General features: G+C 50.8%; 1 protein-coding gene across 1 annotated transcript; it reads right to left on the bottom strand.

The window, feature by feature from the left end:
* Positions 1-2,276: 2,276 nt before the first annotated feature.
* gstt2 (glutathione S-transferase theta 2) lies at positions 2,277-13,223 on the bottom strand. Its single transcript, XM_078421474.1, has 5 exons — positions 12,922-13,223; positions 9,528-9,615; positions 6,851-7,001; positions 4,276-4,452; positions 2,277-2,823 (listed from the first exon to the last, which is right to left on the bottom strand). The coding sequence occupies exons 1-5, from the start codon at positions 13,043-13,045 to the stop codon at positions 2,683-2,685; spliced, it is 681 nt and encodes a 226-aa protein (XP_078277600.1). The 5' UTR covers positions 13,046-13,223; the 3' UTR covers positions 2,277-2,682.
* Between the last annotated feature and the right edge of the window lie 2,967 nt (positions 13,224-16,190).

Below are 16,190 nucleotides of genomic sequence, written 5' to 3'. Positions count from 1 at the left end.
GTATTGTCTTTGGGCAAAATAAAATTGTTGTTAGTGTCGAAGATTTTATTGTTGCTTCCTGGTGATTCCCTTTGGGCAAAATGGTTACATTTATTAAATTAAATGTATTAAATCTTTTAATTCCAAATTGTAGTGGCCTGGCGGGGGCCAGAGAAAAGGCAGGACGCCAGGCAGTTTTAGATAAAGGTCTTTATTAGGCTGTGAGCTCCTGCTCACCTAGGGATGAGCCACGCCTCCCTACGGGCTGGCTTTTAACCCCTTACGCCTGTCCGTCACGTGACGAGGGGGCTGACCCAAGGAGTGGCCTGATCCCCAGGGACCGTCACAGGACCCCCCCCCCCAAGAACCGGAGGCACAAAACGGACAGGAGGGCGCACGAGGCGACCAGCCCGGGTGCGCACCATGACCGGCGCAGGGACCGGCGACCGACCGACAGGTGGAGGGGTCGTAGCAGACACTGGCGGGGGTAACGTGGACGGGGGGGGCGACCGCGCGGGCGGGGCTGCGCAACCGGCACCGGCCGATCAATGTCCACGTGTGCCGGCTTCAGCCGTGCGACCGAAACAGTCTCGCTGCGACCCCCCATGTCCAGAACAAATGTGGCCGAGCCGTGTTGCAGGACCCGGAAGGGGCCCTCGTACGGCCGCTGGAGAGGTGATCGGTGAACGTCCCTGCGCAGGAACACAAACTGGCAGTCCTCCAGAGCGGCAGGGACGTGTGGATGGAAGGTGCCATGACGCGACATGGGCACAGGTGCCAGCCTGCCCACCGTCTGCCGAAGACGTTGCATGGCGTCCGAAGGCAGACGGTGGGCAGGCTGGCACCTGTGCCCACGTCTCGACATTCATCACGTCGGGGTCACCAGTGTAGTGGCCTGGCGGAGGCCAAAGAAAAGGCAGGACGCCAGGCAGTTTTAGATAAAGGTCTTTATTGGGCTGTGAGCTCCTGATCACAGCGTAGTTCATCTAGGGATGAGCCACGCCTCCCCACGGGCTGGCTTTTAAACCCTTACGCCTGTCCGTCAAGTGACGAGGGGGCTGACCCAAGGAGTGGCCTGATCCCCAGGGACCGCCACAAAATATTGCTATTGCTTAGAAAATAGGTGCACCATGCTTCTAACATAGTGACTGAATGCATGGCATGCTTGCCTTAATATTCAAAGATGCAACAAAGTAGTTGTACAGGTTGGTAGCTCAGCCTGTTCTGCTCTGTCCTTTTAAGTGGACATTTAAACATACATTGTGGAAACAGGCCCTTTGGCCCTCTGAGACCACCAATCTAGTTCTATGTTATCCCACTTTCTCATCCACTCCCGACACTCCAGGGGTGATTTTAGAAGCTAATTGACTGACAAACCCACATGGATTTGGGAGGAAACCAGAGCTCCCAGATGGGTCGCACGGATAACGTGCAAACTCCGCACAGACAGCACCCGAGGTCGGGATTGAACCTGGGTCTCTGGCGCTGTGAGGCAGCACAAAAGCACACCTTTGGGGCCAGATCTATCACTCCTGGTCACTCAACTTGGCATATCCAGTGAAGCCCCACTTAAAAAAAAAAAAAAAAACTTTTTAAAAGGACAACAGTCTGAAATCTCTGGTCGGACCCAATGATCCTTTATCTGAAGAAGGGTCCTGACCCGAAACATCCACCTATTCACGTTCTCCAGAGATGCTGCCTGACCCGCTACTCCAGCACTCTGTGTCCATTTGATTTTTTTAGATTTTAGAGATACAGCGTGGAAACAGGCCCTTCGGCCCACCGAGTCCGCGCCGCCCAGCGATCCCCGCACATTAACAATATCCTACACACACTAGGGACAATTTTTTACATTTACCCAGTCAATTAACCTACATACCTGTACGTCTTTGGAGCGTGGGAGGAAACCGAAGATCTCAGAGAAAACCCACGCAGGTCACTGGGAGAACGTGCAAACTCCGTACAGTACAGCACCCGTAGTCAGGATCGAACCCGGGTCTCTGGCGCTGCATTCGCTGTAAGGCAGCAACTCTACCGCTGCGCCACCGTGCTGTGTATCATCCAGCATCTGCAGTTGTGTGTTCCTACTACCTATACAATGAGAATCCCTTCCTCTGTTATAGCAGACAATCAACAATAACAGACACCATTCCCCCCCCCCCCCAGTCTGTTATAACAAGGCTTTAATGTGTTTGGAAATTGAGTGTTGGGATAAAGGAGTTCGTTTAAAGTAAACATCAGGCAGAAACCCTCGGAAGATGCCACTGTGACTGAGGAATTAAAACCAAATAAATGTATTTAAATCAATTAAAAATATTTATTATGGTTCCTTTTACCAACGGTTATAGCCAAGGCCAGTCTTGTTAAGAGTTCATTCTAACTTGGTAACTGTGACCTTTGCGACAGAGACGATCACTCCTGCATTGGTCTCTTCAGCCACAAGCGACGCCACTCTAGCTGAGGTGTGGAGCAAGCAGCCAACTTGGATGCACCACCCATGGTCAGCCATGACCGAGGGGGCCTAAGAAGGTAACTGTGACCAGTGGACCAAGTTTGCTGAAACTGGCTGCTTAACGCTGTTAAATAATAATATACTGGTACATTTGACTCATTTAACTGATTAAGAAGGCACCTCTTTTCAAAACAAAGGATTAGTAGTGCAGAGTCCAGGCAAAATTGGCCGGGTTTCAAGGGAATTTGGCTCTAAAGTTTGGCTTTGTCTCTCAGTTTGTAAACGAAAGAATGCACCTCATCAAAGGGCTGGCCAATGAATGTCTTCACTCGGTTCTTCCAGGTGACCAGCTTTGGACGGTCTTTCAGGATGTCACGATTTGCTCCCAGTGGCTAGATTTAAAGCACAAACGCGTACAAATTGTTAAGTGCCTTTGGTATTTGGTACGATAGAACTTCATTGATCCCAGGAGGGAAATTGGTCTGCCAACAGGAGTAGACTTGATGGGCCGCTTGGCCTAATTCTACTCCCATCTCTTATAATCCAAGGGTGCTGGCAAATCGGTGGTGGACTGGTAGATGCACAGAGTCTCTTGCCCAGAGTAGGAGAATCGAGGACCAGAGGACATTGGTTCAAGGTGAAGGGGAAAAGATTTCATAGGAATCTGAGGGGATGACTTTTTTCACACAAAGGGTGGTGGGTGTGTGGAACAAGCTGCCAGGGGAGGTAGTTGAGGCTGGTACTATCCCAACGTCTAAGAAACAGACGGGTACATGGATGGAAGAAGTTTGGAGGAATATGGACCAAACGCAGGCAGGTGGGATTAGTTAGAGCTCTAGGGGATAGCGGAATCCAGGGATATGGGGAGAAGGCAGGCACGGGTTACTGATTGTGGACAATCAGCCATGATCACAAAGAATGGCGGTGCTGGCTCGAAGGGCCAAATGGCTGCCTCCTGCACCTGTATTCTATGTTTCTATGTTATTGTAGCTGGGACACGTTGGCAAGTTGGGCCGAAGGGCCTGTTTCCACACTGCATCACTCTATGACCCTATGGTAGTCTGTGGTATATATGGCAGTCTCCATGGTATGGTAGTGACTACACTCTATGGTAGTCCATAGAGCTCAGAGGACCATCGCAACACAGCTACCAGCCTTGGAGGGCATCTACAACACACGATGCCTCAGAAAAGCCACCAGCATCCACAAAGACTCTTCACACCCCTGCAATAGTCTGTTCGAACTTCTACCATCAGGCAGACGATACAAGGCCTTCTACGCCCGCACCTCCAGACTCGGGAACAGCTTCATCCCCAGGGCCATAGCTGCTATGAACCGGTCCTGATGAGCCGGATGGTCACATCGCACAGCGAACCGGCACAGACCGACTTGCACTTTATTCTGTTTTAAAACTGTTTCTAATTTTGTTTCACTGGGTTGTCTAAATTTCTACTGATTAGCTAATTAATTGATTGCATCGAATGGAAGTCGCATTCCCAATCTCGTTGTACCCTGTACCCACAGTTTAAGAATAAGGGGTAGGCCATTTAGAACTGAGATGAGGAAAAACTTTTTCAGTCAGAGAGTTGTGAATCTGTGGAATTCTCTGCTCAGAAGGCAGTGGAGGCCAATTCTCTGAATGCATTCAAGAGAGAGTTAGATAGAGCTCTTAAGGATAGCGGAGTCAGGGGGTATGGGGAGAAGGCAGGAACGGGGTACTGATTGAGAATGATCAGCCATGATCACATTGAATGGCGGTGCTGGCTCGAAGGGCCGAATGGCCTACTCCGGCACCTATTGTCTAATAAAGATATATTGTATTGTATTGTATCCGAATACCGTACCTGCATCAGTTCACAAATGGCCAAGATATCTCCCAAAGTGATCTCCTCACCGCAAAGGAAGGGCTGGTTCTTCAGGTACATGCATTCCAATTTATCCAAGGTTGTGCTCAACTCCCCCAGTGCCTTGTTCAGCTTGTCCTTGTCCACTGGCTGGCCGGACATGTTAGGCAACAACACCTGCACGACAACGTTCCCGCAAAAAGTTACAAAAACGATTATTTACATTGGCGAAACCAAGCGCCGGCTCGGCGATCGCTTCGCTGCACACCTGCGCTCGGTCCGCATTGATCAAACTGATCTCCCGGTGGCTGAGCACTTCAACTCCCCCTCCCATTCCCAGTCTGACCTTTCTGTCATGGGCCTCCTCCAGTGCCATAGTGAGGCCCACCGGAAATTGGAGGAACAGCACCTCATATTTTGCCTGGGCAGCTTGCAGCCCAGTGATATGAACATTGACTTCTCCAACTTTAGATAGTTCCTCTGTCCCTCCCGTCCCCTCCCCCTTCCCAGATCTCCCTCTATCTTCCTGTCTCCACCTATATCCTTCCTTTGTCCCGCCCCCCCTGACATCAGTCTGAAGAAGGGTCTCAACCCGAAACGTCACCCATTCCTTCTCTCCTGAGATGCTGCCTGACCTGCTGAGTTACTCCAGCATTTTGTGAATAAAAACCTTCGATTTGTACCAGCATCTGCAGTTATCATCTTATGTTACAAAAACTCGCCTCGATAGTTTAGTTTGCGAGTTACAGTTTTAGAAACTGGGGCCCCTCTTGGCCCACCGAGCCCAGCGCAGGAAGGAACTGCAGGTGCTGGTTTGAACCGGAGATGGACAGAAAACGCTGGAGTAACTCAGCGGGGACAGGCAGCATCACCTCCGGAGAGAAGGAACGGGTGACGTTTCGGGTCGAGACCCTTCTTCAGTCGGAAAGTCACGGGGAAAGGAAACTGGAGATATAGATGGTGATGGGGAGAGACAAAGACCAAATGAACGAAAAGATATGCAAAGAAAATAATAGAAACATAGAAAATAGGTGCAGGAGTAGGCCATTCGGCCCTTCGAGCCTGTACGCACCGCCATTCAATATGATCATGGCTGATCATCCAACTCAGTATCCCGTACCTGCCTTCTCTCCATACCCCCTGATCCCTTTAGCCACAAGGGCCACATCTAACTCCCTCTTAAATATAGCCAATGAACTGGCCTCAACTACCTTCTGTGGCAGAGAATTCCATAGATTCACCACTCTCTGTGTGAAAAAAAACTTTCATCATCTCGGTCCTAAAAGATTTCCCCCTTATCCTTAAACTGTGACCCCTTGTTCTGGACTTCCCCAATGACGATAAAGGAAACAGGCCTTTGCTAGCTTCCCCTTTTATTGATCGTTGATTCCCATCCCCACACTGACCTTTCTGTCCTCCATTGTCAGAGTGAGGCCGAACGCAAATTGGAGGAACAGCACCTCATATTTCGCTTGGGCAGCTCACAGCCCAGTGTAATGAGTGTTGATTTCTCTAACTTCAAGTAACGCTTGCATTCCCTCTCTCTCCATCCCTCCCCCACCCAAGTCACACCAGCTTCTAATCTAACCCCCTTCTCCTGCCTTCTCCCCATAACCTCTGACACCCATACTGTGATAGGAGCAGGATTAGGCCATTCGGCCCATCAAGTCTACTCCGCCATTTAATCATGGCTGATCTATTTCTCCCTCCTCACCCCATTCTCCTGCCTTCTCCCCGTAACCCCTGACACCCGGACTAATCAAGAATCTATCCATCTCTGCCTTAAAAATAATCAACTGACTTGTCCTCCACAGCCTACTGTGGCAAAGACTTCTACAGATTCACCACCCTCTGACTACAGAAATTTCTCCTCATCTCCTTCCTAAAGGAACGTCCTTTAATTCTGAGGCTGTGCCCTCTGGTCCTAGACTCTCCCACTAGTGGAAACATCCTCTCCGCATCCAGCTTCCCGTTTTCACCGAGTCCAGTTCTACGTCATCCCACTTTCCCCATCCGCTCCCTCCCCACCAGGGGCAATTTACAGAGGGCCCAATCGGCCTACAAAGCCGCACGTGTTGGGGATGAGCGAGGAAACCCACGCGGTCACGGGGAGAGCGTGCATCCCTCACGGACAGCACCGAAGGTCAGGATGGAACCCGGGTCTCCGGCGTCGTGAGGCGGCGGCTCTACCAACTACCGGCGGCCACGGTGGCGCAGCGGTAGAGTTGCTGCCTTGCAGCGCCGGAGACAAGAATCCGATCACGACCACGCGCGCTGTCTGTACGGAGGTTGCACGCTCTCCCCGTGACCTGCGTGGGTTTTCTCCGAGATCTTCGGTTTCCTCCCACACTCCAAAGACGTGCAGGTTTGTAGGTTAATTGGCTTGGTGCGTGTGTAAATTGTCCCTGGTGTGTAATTAGGGTTGTGTTAATGTGCAGGGGGTCCCTGGTTGGTGCGGACTCGGTGGGAGGAAGGGCCTTGCATCTCTGGTGTCACCTTGCTGTGCCTGATCGTCGTATGAATAAAGAAAAGGTTGCTTTACAAATGAAAGTCGTCTTGCTATTTTAATACAGACCTCCAGGATGAAGACCCTGGCTGTATGGTATCTCACATTGGCGTGCTGCCAGGCCATGTACTCATCCACCTTCGCCCGCTGATGCAGGTCACGAGGGTACCAGAATTGAGGGACATCGTACTTGGTCGCCAGGTACTTCAAGATGGCCACGCTGCAAACAAAAGATCCTCAATGCACCCTGGGTTTATTTCAAGAGGGCTTGTGTACAAAAACAGGGATGTAATGCTGAGGCTCCACAAGGCACTGGTAAGGCCGCATTTGGAATATCGTGAGCACCACATCTGAGGAAGGATGTGCTGGCTCTGGAGAGGGTCCAGAGGAGGTTTTACAAGAACGATCCCAGCAATGAGTGGGTTAACCTATGATGAGCGTTTGTGGGCACTGGGCCTGTACTCGCTGGAGTTTAGAAGGACGAGGGGGGACCTCATTGCAACGTACAGAACAGTGGAAGGCCTGGATAGAGTGGATGTGGAGAGGATGTTTCCACTAGTGGGAGAGTCTAGGACCAGAGGGCACAGCCTCAGAATTAGAGGACATTATTTTCGGTAGGAGATGAGGTGAGACTCCTTTGGTTGGAGGAATCTGTGGAATTCATTGGCGCAGAGGCCAAGTCAGTGGATATTTTTAAGGCAGAGATAGACATTCTTGATTAGTACGGGTGTCAGGGGTTATGGGGAGAAGGCAGGAGAATTGGGTTGGAAGGGAGAGATAGATCGGCCACGATTGAATGGCGGAGTTGACTTGATGGGCCTAATGGCCTAATTCTACTCCTATCACTTATGACTTGAGTCCAGTGAAGGAAACATAGAGAGACTGCTTTCTGCATTTAAACTCAACTCCATCAACAAGACCACAACTACTCCGATGGCCATGTAATATACTGTGTAGTTTTACCTTGGCACTGTGTACAAAATCACGGGAGGAATAGATCGGGTAGACGCACAGAGTCTCTTGCCCAGAGTAGGGGACTCGAGGACCAGAGGACATAGGTTTAAGGTGAAGGGGAAAAGATTTAATAGGGAACCCGAGGGGTAACTTTTTCCACGCAAAGGGTGGTGGGTGTATGGAACAAGTTGCCGGGGGAGGTAGTTGAGGCTGGGACTATCGCAACGCTTAAGAAACATTTAGACAGGTGCATGGATAGGACTCTGTTTGGTGGGACATGGGCCAAACGCAGGCAGGTGGGACTATTGTAGATGGGACATGTTGGTCGGTGAGGGTGAGTTGGGCCTGGTTCCACGCTGTAAGACTCTGTCTTTTATTGAATATAGTTTAGTTTAGAGATACAGCGTGGAAATGAGGCCCTTCGGCCCACCGAGTCCGTGCCGACCCGCGATCAACTCGTAGTGTAAGAAAATAACTGCAGATGCTGGTACAAATCGAAGGTATTTACTCACAAAATGCTGGAGTAACTCAGCAGGTCAGGCAGCATCTCAGGAGAGAAGGAACGGGTGACGTTTCGGGCCGAAACGTCACCCATTCCTTCTCTCCTGAGATGCTGCCTGACCTGCTGAGTTACTCCAGCATTTTGTGAATAAATACCTTCGAATGATCAACTCGTACACTAACGCTATCCTGCACACGAGGGACAATTTGCAATTTTCACCAAAAGTCAATTAACCTACAAGCCTGTGGAGTGCGGGAGGAAACCGGAGCACCCGGAGGAAAACCCACGCGGGTCACGGGGAGAACGTACAAACTCCGTACAGACAGCACCCGTGGTCAGGATTGAACCCGGGTCTCTGGCGCTGTGAGGCGGCAATCCTACCGCTGCGCCACCGTGCTGCCCTCTTACTGTTTGCTCTTGTTCTTCCTCCTCATTTAATTAAAATCCTGGAGTTACCATCACCACTGCCTATCCTACATTTTCAGTTTCGCTTGGGAGATACACCGTGGAAACAGACGCTTCGGCCCACCGAGTCCACGCCGACCAGCGATGGCCCCGTACACACTAGTTCCATGTTATCCAACTTTTGCATCCTCTCCCTGTACATTAGGCGGTGATGCTACAGCAGGCCATTAACCTGCAAACCCACACGTCTTCGGGTTGTGGTTTGGAAAGATAGATCAGCCACGATCGAATGGCAGAGTGGACTCGATGGGCCGAATGGCCTAATTCCCCACTCCTGTCATTTACACACCTGAGACCCTTGCCCAGAGTAAGGGGAAACGAGAGCCAGAGGACATTTTTTAGATTTAGAGATACAGCGTGGAAACAGGCCCACCGAGTCCGCGCCGCCCAGCGATCCCCGCACACTAACACTATCCTACACCCACTAGGGACAATTTTACATTTACCCAGTCAATTAACCTACATACCCGCACGTCTTTGGAGTGTGGGAGGAAACCGAATGATCTCGGAGAAAACCCACGGGGGTGCAAACTCCGTACAGACGGCGCCCGTAGTCAGGATGGAACCCGGGTCTCCGGCGCTGCATTCGCTGTAAGGCAGCAACTCTACCGCTGCGCCACCGTGCTGCCCATTGGTTTAAGGTGAGGGTGAGGAGGGGGGGGGAGGTGGGGGAAAAGACCCAGGCGGGCACAAGGACAACGTGCAAACTCCGCACAGACAGCGCCCCAGGACAGGCTCCGTGGTACCGGCAATTGGGAACTCACTCAGAGAGACTCAACGTTTACAGCAAATGAATGAAAAGTGCAAGTGGAAAGTCGTACTCACCTCTCAGTCAGAACAAATCCATTGTCCACAATCACTGGCACTTTCCGCATGGGGTTCAGTTTGGTAAACTCTGCATTATTCTGCTCACCTGGACAAGTTAAATGAACACACGAGGGTAAATGCACATAGTCTTTTGCCCAGAGTAGGGGAATCGAGAACCAGAGGGCATCGGTTTAAGGTGAGGGGTGGGGTTTATCCAAGAGGATAGTGGAGGTACAGAAGAGGCAGGTTCCTATCGTAACGTTTAAGAAACGTTTAGACAGGTACATGGACAGGACGTGTTTGGAGGTGTAAGGGCCAAATGCAGGCAGGTGGGACTAGTGCAGCAGGTAGACACAAAATGCTGGGGCAACTTCACGGTACTTCGAAGAAAGGTCTCGACCCGAAAAATGTCATCCGTTCCTTCTCCCCGAGATGCTGCTTGGCCCGCCGAGTTACTCCAGCATTTTTTTAGATTTGTTTTTTTTAGATTTAGAGATACAGCGCGGAAACAGGCCCTTCGGCCCACCGGGTCCGCGCCGCCCAGCGATCCCCGCACACTAACACTATCCTACACCCACTAGGGACAATTTTTACATTTGCCCAGACAATTAACCTACGCACCTGCACGTCTTTGGAGCGTGGGAGGAAACCGAAGATCTCGGAGAAAACCCACGGGGAGAACGTACAAACTCCGTACAGACGGCGTCCGTAGTCGGGATCGAACCTGAGTCTCCGGCGCTGCATTCGCTGTAAGGCAGCAACTCTACCGCTGCGCCACCGTGCCGCCTACCTTCGATTTAGACCGGCATCTGCAGTTTTTTTTCCTACACTAGTGTAGCTGGGACATGTTGGCCAGTGTGGACAAATTGGGCCACCCCAGGGCAGGCGTTCCCAACCTTTCTCGTCCCGTTTACCCCTTTGCAACTTTTCACAAGTAAATTTCCCACCACCCTGTTTTGTTCAGTAATTTGAGTTTGACACGTCTACCGTAATAAAGCAACCGACAAAGGGGAAATTTAAAAATACTGTTTTTAACATTGTTATTTTAAGTTCAAATAACAATAATAACAATAGCACATAGCAATGTTATTCCACTTATTCATGAACAACTCATGATGAACAGATAACCGGTATACCAGACCCAAACAGTCAGTCAATATGTACTGATCCAGAACCAACAAATTTACCCCAGGTGAGACAGAGGTTCACCTGCACCTCCTCCAACCTCATCTATTGTATCCACTGCTCCAGATGTCAACATCTCTACACCGGCGAAACCAAACGCAGGCTCGGCGATCACTTCGCTCAGTCTGCCTTAACCAACCTGATCTCCCGGTGGCTGAGCACTTCAACTCCCCCTCCCACTCCCAGTCTGACCTTTCTGTCATGGGCCTCCTCCAGTGCCATAGTGAGGCCCACCGGAAATTGGAGGAACAGCACCTCATATTTTGCCTGGGCAGCTTGCAGCCCAGTGGTATGAACTTAGATAGTTCCTCTGTCCCTCTCTTCCCCTCCTCCTTCCCTCTGTCTTCCCGTCTCCACCTATATCCTTCCTTTGTCCCGCCCCCCCGACATCAGTCTGAAGAAGGGTCTCGACCCGAAACGTCACCCATTCCCTCTCTCCTGAGATGCTGCCTGACCCGCTGAGTTACTCCGGCATTTTGTGAAATAAATACCTTCGATTTGTACCAGCATCTGCAGTTATTTCCTTACAATACCCCCTGGTATTGTAATCACATGGGCGAACATAAAAGGGCAGAATCGGGCCATTCGGCCCATCGTGCCCACTCTGCCATGGCTGATATATTTTGCCCTCTCAACACCATTCTCCTGCCTTCCCCCCCCTCTGTGCGGACGAAGTGGGACTAGCCCAGAATGGCCAACTTGGTCAGGATGGGCTGAAGGGCCTATTTCCATGCAGTAGACACCAAAATCTGGAGTGACTCAGCGGGGACAGGCAGCATCTTCGGTTTAAACCAGCATCTGCAGTTCCTTCCTCCATATTTCCATGCTGTAACGCTCTGTGGCTCCGTTCTCTGCCCCCTCCCTTCCCCTCTCTGCCCCCTCCCTTCCCCTCTCTGCAACCCCCCTAGTCCTGGTCACTCTCCACTTGCACTCCCCCCCCCCCCCACCCCCCACTTCTGAAGAGTGCAAAGGAACACCAAGCAAAGATTTAGGGGGCGGGCACGGTGGGGCAGCGGGTAGAGCTGCCGCCTCACAGCGCCAGAGACCCGGGTTCGATCCCGACTACGGGTGCTGTCCGTACCGAGTTTGTAAAGCTGGCCTGTGTGGATTTTCTCCGAGATCTAAAGACGCACAGATTTGTAGGTTAATTGACTTGGTATCATTGTAAACTGTCCCCAGTGTGTGTAGGATAGTGTTAGTGTGCGGGGATCGCTGGTCGGCGCGGACTCGATGGGGCCTGTTTCCGCGCTGTATCTCTAAACTAAACTAAAGAGGGAAAGATTGGAAAGACTGGGCTTGTATTCACTGGAGTTTAGAAGGATGAGAGGGGATCTTATAGAGACGTATAAAATTATAAAAGGACTGGACAAGCTAGATGCAGGAAAAATGTTCCCAATGTTGTGGAGAGTCCAGAACCAGGGGCCACACACAGTCTTAGAATAAAGGGGAGGCCATTTAAAACTGAGGTGAGAAGGAACTTTTTCACCCAGAGAGTTGTGAATCTGTGGGATTCTCTGCCACAGAGGGCAGTGGAAGCCAAATCACTGGATGGATTTAGGAGAGAGTTAGATAGAGCTCTAGGGGGCTAGTGGATTCAAGAGAATCTGTGGAATTCTCTGCCTCAGAAGGCAGTGGAGGCCAATTCTCTGAATGCATCCAAGAGAGCTGGATAGAGCTCTCGGGGCTAGTGGAATCAAGGGATATGGGGAGAAGGCAGGCAAGGGGATACTGATTTATTCACAAAATGCTGGAGTAACTCAGCAGGTCAGGCAGCATCTCGGGAGAGAAGGAATGGGTGACGTTTCGGGTCGAGACCCTTCTTCAGGGGTTACTGATTGTGGATGATCAGCCATGATCACAATGAAAGGCGAATGGCCTCCTCCTGCACCTATTGTCTATGTTTCTATGTGTAAAGTGCAAGGTGCCAAGTTGTGAGTTAGTTTAGCACCGGGCTAGTGTAGAACAGGGAAAACAGGGGCCCGGTAAAAACAAAACAGACCATGCACAACAGACAATAGGTGCAGGAGTAGGCCATTCGGCCCTTCGAGCCTGTACGCACCGCCATTCAATGTGATCACGGCTGATCATTCTCAATCAGTACCCCGTTCCTGCCTTCCCCCCGTACCCCCTGACTCCTCTATCCTTAAGAGCTCTATCTATCTAGCTCTCTCTCTCTTGAATGCATTCAGAGACTTGGCCCCCCACTGCCTTGTGAGGCCCGGCTCACCTTTCCGCAGGGCCACCGGCTTCTCGACGTGAGGGATCCCGGTGCATTTCAGGAACATGAGGACGGCCCTGGAGGGCTGGGACAGAAGGTCGTAGTACACCCGCAGAGGGAGCCGAGAGGCCATGGACTCAGCGTGAGAGTGTTTCAGGGCGATCCCCCTCCCGCTCCCGCCGCCGCCGCCCGACTTGCAACATGCAATGTATCAACAGCTGTAATGTAGCAACTGCAATGTAGCAAAGGTCGTAGCGCGTCACTGCGACTGACTCACTCACACACACACACACACACACATAGACTCACTCACTCACACACACACACACACTCACTCACTCACACACACACACACACACACACACACACACACACACACACTCACTCACTCACACACACACTCACACACACACAGGCCAGGCAGCGGAGAGCGGACACTATCAAACGCTGCACAGATAAGCACAGAACGATGGGGTAACACAGCGGGTCAAACAGCAACTTTAACCCAAAGATAGACACAAATACCTGGAGTAACACAGCGGGTCAAACAGCAACTTTAACCCAAAGATAGACACAAATACCTGGAGTAACACAGCGGGTCAAACAGCAACTTTAACCCAAAGATAGACACAAATACCTGGGGTAACACAGCGGGTCAAACAGCAACTTTAACCCAAAGATAGACGCAAATACCTGGAGTAACACAGCGGGCCAAACAGCAACTTTAACCCAAAGATAGACACACAAAGCTCCCAAAGTTAGACACAGAAAGCTGGAGTAACACAGAGGGACAGGCACAAAAAGCCGGGGTAACTCAGCGGGACAGGCAGCATTTCTGACCCAAAGTTAGATACAAAAAGCTGGGGTAACTCAGCGGGTCAGACAGCATCTCTGGCCCAAAGATAGACACAGCAAGCCGGGGTAACTCAGCGGGTCAAACAGCACCTCTGACCCAAAGTTAGACACAAATACCTGGAGTAACTCAGCAGGTCAGGCAGCATCTCGGGAGGCTGCCTGACCTGCTGAGTTACTCCAGCATTTTGTGAATAAATACCTTCGATTTGTACCAGCATCTGCAGTTATTTTCCTATACAGAGTTAGACACAAATACCTGGGGTAACACAGCGGGACAGGCGGTATCTCTGACCCAAAGTTAGACACAGATACCTGGGATAACTCAGCGGGACAGGTAGCATCTCTGACCCAAAGTTAGACACAGAAAGCCGGGGTAACTCAGCGGGTCAAAAACAGCACCTATAACCCAAAGTTAGACACAGAATGCTGGGGTAACTCAGCGGGTCAGGCGGCATCTCTGACCCAAAGTTAGACACAGAAAGCTCCCGAAGTTAGACACAGATACCTGGGGTAACTCAACGGGTCAAACAACATCTCTAACCAACATCTCTAACCCAAAGTTAGACACAAATACCTGGGGTAACTCAGCGGGTCAAAAACAGCACCTCTAACCCAAAGGTAGACACAAATACCTGGAGTAACTCAGCGGGACAGGTGGCATCTTTGACCCAAAGTTAGACATAGAAAGCTCCCAAAGTTAGACACACAAATACCTGGTATTTATTTCACAAAATGCTAGAGTAACTCAGCGGGTCAGGCAGCATCTCAGGAAAGAAGGAATGGGCGACGTTTCGGGTCGAGACCCTTCTTCAGACTGAAATTGAGACCCTCCTGAGATGCTGCCTGACCTGCTGAGTTACTCCAGCATTTTGTGAAATAAATACCTTCGATTTGTGCCAGCATTTGCAGTTATTTTCTCACACAAATACCTGGGCTAACTCAGCGGGTCAGACAGCATCTCTGGAGAGACCCAAAAAGCTCTGACCCGTTGAGTTTTTCTTAAACCAGCACCTGCACTTCCTTCCCACACGCTATCTATCCGACGCTGACACCCCCAGCGACCGGCTGAAGTGTGAAGAGGGGTCCCGACCCTTCTGTGGGAATTCTCTGCCTCAGAAGGCAGTGGAGGCCAATTCTCTGAATGCATTCAAGAGAGAGCTAGATAGAGCTCTTAAGGATAGCGGAGTCAGGGGGTATGGGGAGAAGGCAGGAACGGGGTACTGATTGAGAATGATCAGCCATGATCACATTGAATGGCGGTGCTGGCTCGAAGGGCCGAATGGCCTACTCCTGCACCTATTGTCTGTTGTCTATTGTCTGTTGTCTATTGTCTGTTGTCTGTTGTCTATTGTCTGATGTCTGTTGTCTGTTGTCTATTGTCTATTGTCTGTTGTCTATTGTCTGTTGTCTGTTGTCTGTTGTCTATTGTCTGATGTCTGTTGTCTGTTGTCTATTGTCTATTGTCTGTTGTCTATTGTTTGTTGTCTGTTGTCTGTTGTCTATTGTCTATTGTCTATTGTCTGTTGTCTATTGTCTGTTGTCTATTGTCTGTTGTCTATTGTCTGTTGTCTGTTGTCTGTTGTCTATTGTCTATTGTCTATTGTCTGTTGTCTGTTGTCTGTTGTCTGTTGTCTATTGTCTGATGTCTGTTGTCTGTTGTCTGTTGTCTGTTGTCTATTGTCTATTGTCTGTTGTCTGTTGTCTATTGTCTATTGTCTGTTGTCTATTGTCTGTTGTCTGTTGTCTATTGTCTATTGTCTGTTGTCTGTTGTCTGTTGTCTATTGTCTGTTGTCTATTGTCTATTCACCTCGTCTTCCATCTGGGCAGGTTCTCGCCTGCAGGAGTCAGGAATGAAGTTTTTTTAAAACCACTTTCTCTCTGCCTGTGTCAGAACTGCACAGTTCTCCTTGTTTGTTAACTGTGTGGCTCGGTTTGTCCGTCTCGTTTGGTTGTGTCTAGAGTTGCTGACACTCCCACAGCCAGCCTCACTGATTGAACTGTTTACACAGACTGCCAGTATGAAGATGGATATCTCCAACTTCAAGTAACCACTGCTGGCTGCTGGCGACTGGACCAACCCCCCACCCCACCCTCACCCTCACCCCACCCTCACCCTCACCCCATGGGAAGGGGGGGATAAGGGGAGATTGAGGGGGGATGGAGTGGGGGAGAGGGGGATGAGAGAGGGGATGTTGAAGGGGGTGGAGTGGGGGAGGGGAATAAGGGGATGTTGAGGGGGGGTGAGGGGGGAGGGGAAGGGGGGGATCAGGGGAGGTTGAGGGGGGATGGAGTGGGTGAGGAGGGGAAGGGGGGATAATGGGGGGATCAGGGGAGGTTGAGGGGGGATGGAGTGGGGGAGGGGGAGGGGAGGGGGATAAGGGGAGGTTGAGGGGATGGAGTGGGGGTGGGGGGGGATAAGGGG

Source organism: Rhinoraja longicauda, chromosome 25 (genome assembly GCF_053455715.1).
Source record: "Rhinoraja longicauda isolate Sanriku21f chromosome 25, sRhiLon1.1, whole genome shotgun sequence".
In the NCBI taxonomy this organism is placed as follows: domain Eukaryota; kingdom Metazoa; phylum Chordata; class Chondrichthyes; order Rajiformes; family Arhynchobatidae; genus Rhinoraja; species Rhinoraja longicauda.
The sequence above is the reverse complement of the archived record's forward strand: the minus strand, read 5'-3'. Positions and strand labels throughout refer to the sequence as shown.

Excerpts from the sequence above, each read along its gene's own strand:
- gstt2 (XM_078421474.1), bottom strand. The coding sequence starts at position 13,045 with ATGGCCTCTCGGCTCCCTCTGCGGGTGTACTACGACCTTCTGTCCCAG. Across the intron at positions 9,616-12,921 it reads GCCGGTGGCCCTGCGGAAAG|GTGAGCAGAATAATGCAGAG; the intron begins GTGAGCCGGGCC and ends TAACTTGTCCAG. Across the intron at positions 7,002-9,527 it reads GGATTTGTTCTGACTGAGAG|CGTGGCCATCTTGAAGTACC; the intron begins GTGAGTACGACT and ends TTTTGTTTGCAG.